At 42.7% G+C, this 15802-nt stretch overlaps 1 protein-coding gene across 5 annotated transcripts in view; it reads right to left on the reverse strand.

Moving 5' to 3' along the window:
* Positions 1–590: 590 nt before the first annotated feature.
* Positions 591–15802, reverse strand: part of fam172a (family with sequence similarity 172 member A) — a 150581-nt gene continuing 135369 nt past the window's right edge. For 3 of the 5 annotated variants that reach the window (XM_042421383.1, XM_042421388.1, XM_042421387.1), the window contains one exon: positions 591–3137. In XM_042421383.1, coding sequence (XP_042277317.1) covers positions 2977–3137 — 161 coding nt within the window. In that variant the 3' untranslated portion in view covers positions 591–2976. The remainder of the gene's footprint in view (positions 3138–15802) is intronic. The other 2 variants (XM_042421385.1, XM_042421384.1) reach the window with 1 other exon arrangement.

Here is a 15802-nt window from a genome sequence, read left to right on the forward strand (position 1 = left end):
TAATGACCTGATCGGTTTCACCGTGTGAAAACAAATGATGCTGTAAAACCTCGCCGGGATGGAGGGGGGCTCACTTTGCCAAAATTAATGACCAAAAAAAGGGGAATTACTGTTTATGGTTTGTTTTCCTTTTGACACACTTCTTGCATACACTCTCTTCCTGTAGCTTGACCTGTATAAAAATGCAACCTTTAAAACTTTTATCTACAGCTTCGCTTTAAAAAGCAGCAGTGGATTAAGGTAAACATTTTAGCTTAAAAACTTGATAAAAGGCACTTAACTGACACCGGCCGATTGTGCTGCAGCACATGAAGGTTAGGTGGTCTTCGGTTATGTGAGATGATGACTCAGGTCATTTTTCACTTGCTGCTCGACTTTCTCGTCCTTCTGCACTCACTTTACACTTTCGGAAACCTCTCTGTCTCTCTTTACTTTCGCTCCTGACTATTTTATTGTTCAACACATTTATAATGCGCGTTATTCTGCAGTGACATCCGTTAAAAAAATCTAATGATTTTCAATAAAAACTCGAGGACATAAAAAAACAAAAAACAATATGCAATGAAAATCAATAATGACAGGAAAATATAGACAGGTAAAAACCAAGGTGCAAAAGTTCATTTTATTTGCTTTCGACAGGTTTTACAGGTTAATTACAAAAATGAATCAATTGTGTAAAATGAAGAGTCATAACTGCGTTGAAGAAACTTTAGAATAACTTTGAAAGAAAACCGTTTAAAGCCAGAATGGTTAAAAAGAAAAAGAGACAGACATCTGAGAGTTTAAGAAAAATATGTGACCTGGCAGGACACTCGCGGTTTCATAAAATCCAAACGCTTAAAACAAAATGTGTGTTTCTTAAACCAATACAACATATAAACCATCTGCAAAAAATAATGTCTTCAAGAGCAATTGGCAAAATTAGTCCCCTTTTATTTGCAGACTGTGCTTTGGATTTAGGCTGCTCTTACATCTTTAGTTCCATTCACATATGGCTTGCTGGATACTATTAAAAACAGTGAGCAGAGTCTTGTTTATTCCTAAGGCAACAATATACAAATTATGGAGTGAAAAATGAACTGATTGTAGCTGAAAAGCAGGAAGATGAGCAATGGTATCTTGAAACGAAAATCATCAAATCAAATAATAAGCCAACTTCTTTGCTGAAACCTGGAGAGATCTGAATCAAATTAAAAGGAAATTAGGCCTGCAACCATCAGCCACAGTTGTCTCATTACAGCGGAAAGATAATCCACAAAAGCCTTAAACCATGCACACAGTGGGCAGGAGAGGCAGGATTTCACAGTATAAAAGTTAAACAATGGTAACTATTTGAAGTGAAAAAAAAAGAAAAGTACATATTTGAGAATGTGTCTAAGGTATCATAAGATTTAGTATCCAGTTTGAGGTTTTACTAATGTCATGACACATTAGAAATGTATTCCATTAAGCTTTGAGTGGTTTATAAAACACACCAGCCTTATGGAAATTTTTTTTTTTTTATCATGTTTGTGTCACATAGTCAGATTATGTGCAGCTGAGCAGGGAGCTGACTTTGTCACTTCTAAGTACACAAGAAAAGTACTTTGGTGGACGGAAAAAAGGGGGGAAAATAGATATGTTACATTTCTCCAACATCTAAGGAAATATCATTCAGGCTTAGAATAATATTGAAATCTTGGATTTCCTGACATGTGTAAGGCGATATATTGAGGCTTTATGAGTGTTGTGAGCTGACTTCTGGCTCCTGTTAAAATGAGATATCCCTCAAACCCATTTTGATGCTTGACTTTAAGTGATTTTAAATATGCTCAGTGTCCTGAATTTTCCATATTCGGCACAGGTTGTGTTTGTTTTATTTGTTTCATCACATTCAATCATCTGGAGACATCAATTTCAAGGATACACACATATATATATATATATTTATATATATATATATGAAATAAAGATATAAAGATGGACTCTCCATAATTTTGCAGATCAAACCCAGGGATACTCCAGAGTAAACATTTACAGCACTGAAGAGTATTGGCTTAATATTAAAAATCAAATAGTGTGAACGTGTGTATGAAACAATGCATTCAAATTTAGCTCAAAGTTGAGAAATTAGAAAAAGATCTCTCTTATTATAAGCACAGCAAACCCAGAGATATATGGCACATATTAGAACCATATTTCACACAAAGCTGAATGAGAGAAGTCAAGTTTAAAAGCAGACTGCATATGCAGTGGGGTTAGAGAATAAAGAAGTCATAAAAACAATACGCTTTGTTAAAACAAAACAAATGGTGACCAGTTAAGAGCGTGTGTTCACTTGTTTAAAAAAAATTGAGGTGAGTAAGGGCTAAAGAAAAAAAAAAAGGGCGCTGAGCAGGTTGAAATGATATCTAATGGTTAGCAGAAGATACCATACAGCATGAGCTGATTTCAGGGTAAGCGGCCCAGGCTTTAGGACCAGCGGGGAAGAGGGAGAGGAGGGAGAGACTGAGCAGTGCAGACTGGAGGGCAGGCGGGGCATTAGCTCAGTTCAGGCTGATGTCAGGACAATTAGAGGTGCACCACAGCGCATTGTGCACAGCGCCTGTCAGCCTTAATCTCTGCTGCCGTGGCCCATACCCGCAGCCAGGCCACAGCCCATGGGAAGCGCTAACACTCAGGCCCATATTGCTTTGACAGTTGCGTTCATCTAGAAGTAATGCAAAACGTTATTGTGATGTATACATGGTGACCCTGTACTCTTGTCTCTTGCAACAACAAGGCTATGTGTGCGCACAGCCAAGGAGGGCCGGAAGGGAGAAATGACACACAGGGAGAAGAGTGGGGCAGGAAAGATGGAGGTTACAGAGGGAGAGAGAGAGAGAGAAAAAAGAAAAAATAGCAGAAAGGAGCTGAAACCTTAGCCTCCCTTTCTGTTGCTCCCTCATCTGATCCCCCCTCCCACTCCTCTTATTCCAACTCATTGTTCTTGGTCCTCTACAAATCTTGGTGTTTGTTTTTGAGGGAGCTGCTGCGTGTGGTGACAATGTTGGAGGTCTCCTCTGCCTCCTCGTCCTCTTTTGCCTCCAAGACCTCACTGAAGAACCTGAAGATGGAGTTGAAACTCATCCAGGAGGTCAACTCATGTCTCTCTGTACCTATATAGAAAAGATACACACACACAGAAACACACACACAAACATAAGCATGAGCAGGTTTCACAAATTATTTGCAAATTGTCAGGCTGTAGGCAAAGACAGTGCATAGTAGATATTCCAACATAATTAAAAATGTAGCTCAGCATCCTATACACCCAGTGTGGCAACATAAAAGGTAAAAAATGAATGGCGGCCATTCGATAAGATGCTTGTGTATTAAGGCTCACCAATCCCACAATTCATCGCATCCCTCCATGCAAGCCTAAGGCCTTATGCATGAGAGCCATGACAGCCTATGACCTATTAGTCCAATGGGACAGCTTTAATATGTTATCCAAGCAGATACCTGATAAGCAACACCACTGCACGTCCTTCTTTCCATCTCAAGCCTTCCTACAAAACCATAGTTATGGACAATGGGTGCACTAAGCGAAACCAGTGGAGCGGTAGTCATTCATTCTAAAGGGCTGATTGAGGAAATGGAAGACAGAAGCTGAGGTAACTAGCGAGCATATCAGGTGGTCTGCTGGTGGCGGGGGGAGGCAGTAGTGCTGGGTTTCCCTCTGACCTCCTCCAGGTTAGTCTGTTCCCAAGTTGGGGTCACACCAGAGCCTGAAATCTGGTACATACGCCTCCAGCTTTTAGTTGGATGGCTTGCAAACTTAGAGTCTGTTTTCTACTACTCCAGCTAGACCTGCCACAGAACACCTTGGCTTGGCATCGGAGCATCAATGATCAGGACAGCTCGTGGCTGCAGCTGCTGCCCGACTTGTCTGCACTCCTGCTCGCTAACCATTCAGTGAGAGTGCTAAGAGATAATGGCTTCTTTCTGCCCCTGCTGGCTAGCAGCTCAGCTGCTTAGCAACACAACTGTAACTGGACTTGAGAAGCCATATTGAGGTGCCCTCTTGCGCAGAGGGAGAATAGGTTTCCTGCAAGATGATATTAAGAGTTTCATCCTTTGACAGATAGATGTGAAAGAAATTTACATGTGTTTACAGACAGAGGGATGAGCGAATACAAGCCTGGCAGTAATGAGTTTTCTTTTTTGAGTCTTTATTTGCACACTTAAGACTGTTTTTTTTTTTTTAAGATGGGACCTGCATTTGTTTGTGAAGATAAGAATATTAAAATGTGTCCCTACAATTTTCTTGGGAGGATTAAAAAAGGATAAGCTCAGTATCTGAAATCAGTTAGATTTGTGTAAAAACACAACCCTTCTAAGATAAGTCAAATCAGTAGTACATTAAAAATACCACTTTACCCCTGGTCCTGTCTTTAGTGCCTTTCTCTTTCCTCCCTTGCTTCCTCCCTCTCCTCTGTGTACAAGGAATTGGCTATAAAAAGATAGACTGGAAGGCCACAGGGATACAATTAGGAAGCACCTTAAAGGCTCTCTCACCATAGACAGGCCTCTGATGACCACTGCACTGACCCCATGTTTATTAGATTGACCCCTGGCTGGACGCATTAATGGAGATGGTGTGCATGTGTCTGTGTGTGTGTTTGTGTGTATGATTGTAAGACTGGGGGTAAGCGTGGGGTCCTGGGCTGAGTGTAAATTTGGGTTACGTTGCTGGTGGTGTGTTTTGTTTTGTTTGTGTGTGTGTGTATGTCATATTTGTGTGTAAGAGTATGTAAGGGGGTTCTCGATCACTCTGAGATAAGGGACTGCGCTTCACGCTATATAGCAGACTGCAGTCAGTACCTTGGGTCAAATTTACTGGCCTGGCAATCATGGGAGTCAATAACCCGGCACTCACAGTGACTCTGCTACCTGTGTAGGGCTCAACATAACACCTATCTCTGGAAAACAAAGACACAGCCCTCTCACACCTCTAATCTATCATTTATATCCAATTTAAGGCACTGTGATCCTTTTCCACCTCCTCCTCCTCCATTTTCCCTGTCTCATCGGTCTCTCGCTCACTAGTGTTTTTACTTGTGTTTTGTCCTTTTTTTTTTCTCTCTCTCCTGCAGAAGCGATCAATGCCGCAGTGCTCCCTCGTTCACCCTGAACTGGCGGTGAACTCCTCCGGAACGCCGCCAGCCTCTCCACCCTATCCCATCGCACTTTGGGGTCACCAGGGGGGCGTCTCTGTGCCAATATGCAGATGAGCCTGTGCCCCTCCAATGACTCTGGTGTTAAGCTCCACCCCTCTATATGGTGGAGACTTTGAGTTGAAGTGAACCCCCCCCCCCCCCCCCCCCCCCCAACAACACTCGCACACATAGAGGCATAAACCCACCCTCACACGTGCTTAAATAAGCCTTTAACAGCTTACGTCCACTCTTCCTTTAATAGCCAAGTGTGTCAAACCTAATGGATGTTGTCAAAGCTGAGTTGTGACCACTGATTTAGAGGAGGAACCCCAATGACCAGGCTTCACTAGCCACTAAAGACTTAGAGGGACAGAGAGAGAGAATTACCTCAGCTATGCCACAAATCAAAGTAATATCTTTAAAAGATGAGGGGATCGATGTGGTGTCATCTGGCTATATGTGTGTAAAGTGAACCCATAAACAGCCAGTGAACACTACTTTATCCTCAATTTTAGCCACTGAATGAAAAAGTTTTTCAACTAATAAGCATATTTTTTTATATGAGAAAATGATTTCATGTATTGTTAAAACAAGATATAGTAGATGAAGACACTCTTCCTTTTGTATCGATTTAATTGTAATTTGTGTCTTGCATTTAATTGATAAAACTTTTGAAAATAAAGTACCTTGTGTATTTACTTGTGCTTTTTGTATTTTATTACTATGAATCAATTAAGTTGCTTTTGCTAATTTTAACATGATCATTGTAATTGCATTAATCTGATGAAGTTTATTAGAAATGCAATAATGTCCTCATTTATTGTAAATGCAATAATGATTATGTTACTGTGAGCTCCATAACACTGGGTATTGTCATGGGAAATACAGAGAAAAATTGTCTTTACTTTCACGTGTTTATAATTAGTATTGGGCGACGGGAAGCTTAACCGAGTCTATTACTGCAAGTAGAATGATGACGGCTGCAACCTTGAGGCGAGGCAACACACACTAACAGACACATGGCGTGCTGTGATGATGTTTCACTGTAATGCAGGTAAGAGCGCGTACAGAAACAAGGTCTGTGGTGAAAGCTCCTCTTTGGTGCTCTCTGCTCAGGTCGTGGCAGAGTTTCAGTTGGGCGCCTAACCTGTGCCCTGTGTTTGAACATTCCGTGTGTGTTGTCTGAGCCCGGTGAGGCTGCCTCATTATGTGACAGGCAGAGAGTATTTGATCCTGGATATTTAGCCTCCTCCTCTCTGTCACAGCCACTGGAGCCCTCTCAAGGTAATTGACTGACGGTTTGATCTCCCTCTGACTCTACACTGGTACAAGACGCTGATACACACACACACAAACACACAGATTTGTCACTTGCAAGCATCTATGCATGGATGGCAGACACTCACGCATACTTTTACTCACACATGTAGCGCATACCCGCTGTACGCTCCCCCAAACAATCCAACACGCACCCCCACTCACACACACACACATCCAAACACACGGTTGTTATCATTTGTGTGCAGTGAGGTAAGGGAACAGAAGAGAGTTTTGAGCTGTTAAAAAGGAAACAAGGAAACTCCTCCATAGCTATGGGCCATGCTTTCTTCCCTCCGCACCAAACACTGCATGCTGTTACAAATGGTAATCGGCTCTGATTGTCACAAATTTCAAAACAAATGCTAGGTGACTGAAAAGCCAAAGTGACGCCCCGAGTGATACTCCGACAGAAAGCCCGAATCAAAGCATGCCGACTATAATTAGGTTCCATCTGGGCTACATTATTTAAAGCCGCATCAGTTAATTGCTTGTGTACAAATGGCCTATTTTATTTGAATCAAACTCTTTTTTTGTGATTCGTAATTACACTGATGTGAAGGGGGCCATATCTCTTTACTTCATTTATAATATAAATACATATTCAAATTATTAAGAGGACTTTGAGGCAAGGGAAATGTAAAGTGATGATACTTTTCTTTGTGTAAATTGAATTTCTTTAAACAATTATGAGTGCTTAATCAAATATATTGACATTTGGGTTAAACATTTAATGAGCTTCAATTAAAAAAGAAGATGAACAATGATATAATCATGGAGTGAAAATTACAAAAACAGGGTACCTAACAGGACTAATACACATGATATTGCATGCAGAAGCAAACATTTTCTCATTTCCTCTTGTCAAAGTTTTCATCAAAAATCTAACACAAACAGTGTCTTTTCTTATCGATTTCCTATCGACGGTAACCTAAGCTTTTGTTTTATCTCGATGTGAGGCACAGCAGCACGTTGTGGAGTGGGCCCTGGCTGGCTGTAACCTTAGCCGGGTGGCTGTTTGTGGAAACTATCTGTTGCATGGATCAGCAGTGGGGAATCGCTATCTGTATCCTGGTTGTCAGACGATCGGATTTCCGCCCCTGACGGTCTCTGATATTAGATGATCTTCCGTGGTGTGTGCGAGAGTATGTGCACAGTGTGTGTGCAGATAATGAGTGTGCGTGTGTGCGCAGTCAGTTATGCATGTTGTCATCTTGCTTGCCGACATGAATAAAGGTCAAGAATGTCTTTTTGCCCCACGTGGCTGTCTGTCGAGGGGGGAAGGCCATGTTGCCACTGGAGATGAGGTCAAAGAGAACCCAGGCAGGTGACAGCCGGTCAGCCACACTGCCAGAGCAACTCTGTCCTCTGTAACAAAACATGGAGATGTTGTCCTCAGTCAAAAAGCTAATTAAATCTAAATTTATCCCTTCCCCACCATCACCACTCAATTTCCACTCAGGGTGAAGACACATCCACATCAAACCCACAGACACTGTAACACAGGTATAATCAGACTTTGTTTATGCTATGCTGCAGTATGTGTCTTATTTTCAATAAAATCAACACGGTACTAAGCTTTCACACATCTACAGGGCCAGGATAGACACGCATGCATCAAACAAGAAAAAAATGAAACAGAAAAACTACTCAAAACAGAGCTCATTTCATCAAACCACTAATACCACTGCTGTTTCTTGAATGCAATTCATTTTTAATGCTCGTCGGTAAGTGGGGTCTGCCCCCCCTTCTCGTACTGCATTTAATTACTTTGCTTATTATTGTGTGTTGTTGTTAGACAAAAACAAGGCAGAACTCATTACACATCCAGAGATGAGGAACCTGAATCACTAGCTACAGGGGCCGCTGAGGGGACTGTATTTACTTAGAATAAAATACAAACAGAAGAGAGATACAGGGAAACAAAATCGAGTGAAAGCCCAGAGAGGGGAGAATATCACAGTAACTTGTTGAAATTATCCAATCTAAGATACTTTACATTCCACATAATATTTCCAGGCAGAGTAAAACTTGTGACAACTAGCACTTCACACAAAAGACAGTGCAGCACTGTAGTCTACTTTCTACTTCTTTCTCCTTCAGTACCCTCCCTTCATCTATCCTTCCCCACTCGCCGCCTCCCTACCCAGACACTGAGACTGCACTGAGTGCTTTTTTATTTTAACGTGAATGAGTGGCCTTGGCCATCATAAAGGACCCTCACTTTTATAGACTCGGAGCAGAGTATTTACAAGATAACCCTGGTCCAAGGACAGCGAAAGCTGTTTGATACCAGTGTCAGACTCCCCTCTCCTCTTCAGTAAAAATCGAAAGCCCAAACATACCCTCGCCTATGACAGCACCTCTCAATGTCAGTTGTTTTACTTTGCTCTACTGAAATGGGATGAGACACTTTGGAGTAAGAGGAGAGGCAGTTGTGTGTGACATTTAACAAAGACATTGGTTGAACTTTTTCTCTGTTTCTCCAATTTGTACTGTATATGTATATTAAGCACAAAAAACAAGTTGATAAGAATTTGTCTCAGTGTCATTGGGACACATAGCAGGACATCAGGACACTTATACCTCCTATATAACAGCCAGTATGCTGTACAATAAAATGAGAGACAATTTAAATCAATTGAAAGTAGAATATATTTGTTTTAATTAAACTGTACACATTTTATTTTCCTTATATCCATAGAAAAGGACTCTCTGTTGTCCTGTTTAATCAGGAAGCCATTTTGATAAAAATTGAGATTACAATTTCAGACGTGGCTAAACCAAAAGGAAAGAAACCTGTTTTGAGTTGACAAAATTAAATAAAATATGTTATTTGGTTAAAAGGGAGAATGTGAGATGATAGTCTGAGCACACATAACTAACTAAACTATTTGACTACACCAGGAAACTCATATTGTGAGAATGTCTTTGTAATAAAAAAAAAAATCATGAAAGTTTGAAAAACAAAACATTGACACTTCAGTTACCAGATGCAACACATAACAAAAAAAATCTGCTATTCCTTTCCTTATAAACCATTCCCATTTTGCCTCTAGTGACAGATCTGTGCTCCATCATTACCGGGAACAAATGTTCACTCCTGCATGTCCAAGATTCACTGACAATTGTTGTCACACACATGCACATTGTCTATGTGTGTACCTGTTGATTCAGTGTATGTATGTGCCAGAGAAATACATAAAAAGAGAGATATTGAGTGATTGAGTATGCGTACACATGTATGTGTATGGAGGGGTCTTGTTGGGAGTGCCACCCAGACATTAGCACTGTAAACAGTGCAGGCCTCCTTCCCTGTCCAGGCCCTTTGTTCCTTCTGCACCACCATTGGTTGGGACTTAAATGGCAAACACTCGGGGGCTGCTAGCTCGCCTGACACGGTTTTGTTTTTGGCCTATTGAGGGGCAATGGAGAGCTTCTGTTTCTATGCCCAGGCACAATGTGTCTCAAAAGCAGCATGGCTGAAAAGAGAGGCCCATACAAAGATTGTCCATTAGTGGAGGCACTGCATGCATGCGTATACGTGCACCCACATAGGCACAAGTGCACACACATACACTGAAACACACACATCATGATGCTTGGGTAAGGGTCAGGACAGACAACCTTGCCAAAGACACTGGTGGAGATGGAGCATGCGCACACGCTAACACACACACACAGACACACACACGCACACACACACACACACACACACACACACACACACACACACACGCACACACACTCACACACAAGCACAGAGTCTGTATAACCAAATCCAAGCCAAAGTGCACACTCGCTACACCACTTCACCATACTACACTCACTCCTTACTCACATAAACACACAACCTCTGCTCCACTTCAACACAATGAGGTCTGAAACACACACATGCACACGGAAACACACACATGCACGAGCTCATGCACCTCCCTAGCACCTTCAGGACAATACCAGGCATAGAAAAACACACACTCACACACACATGCACACTTCTACAATATCAGACATACACACATCACAAAAGAGGTGGAGGAGGAGGAGAGGGGTAAGAGAGGGCCCCTTGCACCTGTAAGAAAGACAGGCCACATTCAGAATCAATGGTCACAGAATAGACAGCCTTGAGTGTGAGAACCCCCATCCACACAAGGCCATGGTGATCGCACACACCTTACAAAGATCCTTCACTAACCAGGTTGTGTAAGCTCTATAGGAGAATGGAGCACAGCAATTAACACTACTGGCACATGTATTGTGAAATGCAAGGTATAACTGCATAGTATCTAAAGCATTTATACACTGGCAGCATAGTGAGGGAAGTGTAAGATACATAGCAAAATGTTGTTTAAATGATTTTCCCCTTTTTTTCTTTACATTCCACCAAATAAATCTGTGTCCTTTGCCTGTAAATGTTCATACAGCATGGCCCTTGCTGCTTTCATTGCTTACAATGTGAAAAAAATGTGTTGTTACATGTTCTTCTCAATGCTACAGCTTTTGTTTGGTGGTAAAAAGCATGAAGTGGATTGATAGCCTTATAGGCACAGTAGTCATGACCAGCACTTCACCCAAAGATCTCTTTAGCACTACAAACTAAGTGGACACAAATGTTTGATACTCTACACAATGATTTGTCACCCGTGTCAATCTCCAACAATGTTGGGAAAACATAACTAGGTTAGCACAAAGCAGTTGCCCATGTACCTATTTAGGCTCTAACTGTAATGAAATGAAAGTGTACTCATGTGTACATACATACACAGGCTTGTGGGTTTCTTGGGTGAGGTGGCATATTGAGTAACAGAGAGCTTGCTCTAACACCACTTGATTATCTAGCACTTCTAACTGCCTAGCATCTCCCTGGTGCAAAGGGCACACACACATACAAAAAGACAATACAGATACACACTTGATAGGTATAAAACCATATTCATGTGGTTCGCACAAATGTTGATTTTCATGTTAGCTCAAGGGTGATTCAGTGTTCACATTTGTACACTCACATGAAGAGTTGAATTGGCACAGAATTGGCTTAGACAAGGTAACCAATACAGCGAGAGAAAAGATATGTGGGCTCTGAAGGACATTTTCTGGCCACGGCAGTATACCCAGTGGAACATGTGATACACTAAACTGTATGATTTTCTACACATTTTTCAACTAAGAGTCTAATGTGATGGGAATTTAACATCTAAATCCACTAACAGAGCACTATGTAAGCCTCAAGTGTCTTTTTTTTCTCAAACAGACACACATACATACACCTGCTGTGCATGTATAGAGCTACTTGTCACACGACCTTGTGATCCCATGCATTGTAACACGTACAGAGAGGGGGAGATAGTAGGAGGAAGCAGTGGAGAGGAGAGGAGAGGAGAGGAAAGGAGAGGAGAGGAGAGGAGAAGAGAGGAGAGGAGAGGAGAGCAGGGGAGAGGAGAGGAGAGGAGAAAAGAGGAGAGGAGAGGAGAGAGGTCAGGTGGGGGAGGAGCAGGGCAGGGGTGGAGATAGCAAAGAGTGGGTGTTGAGGGCGGGGCAGGTCTGAAATAGATCACTTAAGGGAACAAAGTGTAATTAATGGGTCGCCAAAGATAAGAGGGCTCTGGCCCTATCTGGGAATGTGCTAATGGAGTTGACACACACTCAACAAGATCAGTGGACGACCGCTCTTTATGGGACGTGCATGTGCACACACGCGTGCATGGGCGGGTGTGTGTTTTAAGGACACACACTAGATAAATAGTGGGAGGAGAAGACCGCTAAGGTGACAGGTTAACATGGTTTCCTCCATGACGAAGATCTGCCATCCCTGCAATCAGAGAAAACCCAAAAGGAAACACACACACACACACACACACACAAGGTTTCTCCCGCTACACTCAAACATAACACACAAACACATACGTGAGTCAGCCTCCCTAACTCACGTAGACGTCGAGCCTCAAATCAAAACATGAGTGATGTTATTACTCTTGGCGAGTCGGCATGCCTTCAGTCGCAGGGATGTGGTTGTTTACGGAGAGATGGAGGGGGAGGAAGCTGCATGGTCAAGAGAGGGTCAGACCTGAAGTGTTCTAAGAGAAGCAAACTGACACAAACCTCTCCTCAAACTTCCTGCCTGCGTGTGTCCCTGCGTCAGGGGAACCCGGCTGGAGCCAAGAGGCCTGTGCGAGATATGTGTGTTGTGCATGTGTGGTGTTTAAATCTCTTGGGTTTGGAGCCTGGCCCGGGAGGTTGGGGGAGGGGTTGCAGGCGCCCACGTGCGCTGGGACAGTGAGATGGTCTGTGATGGACAAGGCAAGACAAGGAGGATTTCCCCTGTTTGTCTGAGAGAGCGGAGCTGCCGCGTCACACACAGACAGAGGGAGAAGCCTGTCTCCGGGATGGATTTTGTGTGTGTGTGTGTGTGTGTGTGTGTGTCATGAGGAGAGAAGGTCAGGCATCTGGTTGATTTTGTGTGTAGGTGTGTGTGCGCGCCTCTCTCAGGGTCACAGACCCTGGGGCCATCTACTTCAGTCTGCTTTAGTCAGACAAGCCAAGGCCACATTAACACACTACATGACTTAATAATATAGAGACCCCTGGCTTGGTGCCGCAGATACGAGGCTCAGACAGGTGAATAATCAAAAAAACCAAACACATATCTTACATCTTTATGGAAATTAACTATTTAATATCATTACAGTCACCTTGACAAGTCAATAAATATAAAATGAAGTAAATATAACAGTCCTTAAACACAAGGGCATGACCTCGACAATAGCAAGCTGTGCACTGTGCTCTAGGTGAATCTTAAATCTTACATTGTGTTGTTATGCGCGTCCACAGCAGCCTGAAAAGTATGTTTTTGTGTGTGTGTGTTATGTAGCATCAGGGGGTTCAATGGAGAGGGACGAGATTCCGAAGTGTCAGGACAGGGGGAGAACAGCTTCAAAGACTCAACATCAACCCCTCTCTCTCTCTCTCTCTCTCTCTCTCTCACACACACTCACACACGCGCACACACAAACACACACTGACGGACAGTCCATTGCTCCCAGCATATCTCTACTTTGTCCTTGGACTGTCTGAATACCACTGGAGGCGAGCATGATTTGAGAGAGCAAGTGGGAACAAGAGAGAGGGAGACAGAGAGAGAGGGGAAGAAAGAGGAAAATGATAGAGGGAAGGAGAGGGAGAGAAAAGAGGCGCCCCTCAATGACATCTAAAGAGATAACTCACTCTCCAGAGCTTCTTTTCTCTTGCTATCACTTTCCCAGGCAGCACTCCTTCCACATAAGGCCTCAAGTGTGAGTGTGTGAGTTTTAACTTTGTGTGTGTGTGTGCATGCGTGTGTATGAATGAGTGACAGAAGTGTATGTGGGAAAACAGTGTACGTGAAGGTGAAAAAGGCGAAAGATTTTTGAATCTCAATGAGACGATCTAAAGAGCTATCAAGCACAATGACGTGCATACTGAATATAGCATATTGTATACGTTTGCCAGAGAAGGGAATCTTCTGCTTGCTCACACTTCATGATGGTTGTACGGGATTATGGATAAAATTATAATAAGCAAGCTAGAGATGCATGAAAGCTGGTTTGCCTATTTGTTTGCATGTAAAGCCAGTGTTTAATTGTATACAAGATAAAGCTGAAAGCTGATAATACGAAATAACTGAATGCTGTATATATATATTTATGTCTGAATCATTTTGCTGTGAATCTGCACTCAGATGGCTCCTCAAGAAATGATGTACAGAACACAACACAAACAACAGCTGGCTTGTCTCTTGATTGAAAGTTAACTTTGGGAAAACCAAGCATCGGGCCACCGGTGGGTCACAACAATGTTGAAAACACCCAAACAAAACAGCAGGAAAACACAAAGTGGTCTGTCGCTGCCACTGTTGTCGGAAATGCTCCCCTTTGTAGGCACAGACAACTGTGGGAAAAGTTAACCTTTTGATAAGCTGCTTCGAGCCCCAGCTGTATGCATTTTTCATCGAAATGTGTGAGTCAGAAAGAGAATAATTATCTCCTCTCGCTCCGTGGAGAGGCGAGGGGTTGCAGCCCCAGTCTGGTCTTCATAAATGAACTAAGTCCTGAAATGAAGCAACGCTGATGAGCAGAGAGAGAGAGAGAGAGAGAGAGAAACTGAGCTATGCTAATACATAACCCAAAAATAAATGAAATGTACATAGTAAAACTTTCCTAGTTAAACACAATGGTAAAGGCACTAAGAAGCACAAACATATTAGAATTGCTGGATGCACTAAGATGTTCCATTCACTTCACGCAATCACGCACCAGAATCTTCACCCTAATATTTTTTTATTCCAGTGTGGAATTAACTATAACACAACTCTGATAAGGAACCTAACCTGACGAAAGTTCTGCTTCAAATACAGCAGTGCAGTGAAAATGTCTTCTCAGATGGCTCCATCATCATCATCTGGTGATAAAAGTTGGCACTGTTAATAATTGTCTTGGCCAACCAAATATGTGCAACCGCATATTACCATGTACCATGAAGCATTGTGCTAATTCTATTATTTACCATGCAAGTAATGAGCCACTACAGCCCATTATTGCTGCCATGATAGAGTTTAAAAATTCTGCCTCAAAAGACGATAAACCACTGTACAGTGTCATTATACCTATACTTATACCTGCAGCAATGCACCCAGACCGATGGAGCCCCTGCGTTTTGTTGATGCAGTGTTATCGTTGGTCCGAACATGGCCCAACAGTCCTTGCTTAGAAGACTTTCTTATCAGTACAAGAACAAACATGTATGCACAATCACACACACAGACACACAAGTTGAGTATTGCCTGCCAAACTGGGCAAGGTCACTGATCCCTGCTTCAGAGTGGCCACGTTCACCTCTAGAGGAGACACTATCTACACCACCCTGGCACAGACACACACACACACACGCACACACACAGAAAAAAAAAACAGAGCACCCACCCCAACAGAGCTTAAGACCTTTATCTGACAGCATCAGCTAACACCAGATACACACACAGTCCTGCCCTGACCTTGCAGCACTTCAAGATTAATCAAAATTGTAGCTGGGATCAGAGGTGTGGGTACAACAGGCAGAGAGATTCATTTTGTGTGTGCGTGTTGCTCTGTATTTGTGTGTGCATGAGTGTAGTGGGGTGGACAAGACGAGCGTCAGAGATTGAGGGAGGGGAGGTCAGGGGAGGCACTCACCCTCTCAATCCTCCACTATTGACTTGTGAGCAGAGAAATGGTGCCGAGTGGTCAAAAGCAAATAGAATAAACTGATCAATAACCTTGCACTTGTCAGGGGGG

The sequence above is a fragment of the Thunnus maccoyii genome, chromosome 9 (assembly GCF_910596095.1).
Source record: "Thunnus maccoyii chromosome 9, fThuMac1.1, whole genome shotgun sequence".
NCBI classification, from domain to species: domain Eukaryota; kingdom Metazoa; phylum Chordata; class Actinopteri; order Scombriformes; family Scombridae; genus Thunnus; species Thunnus maccoyii.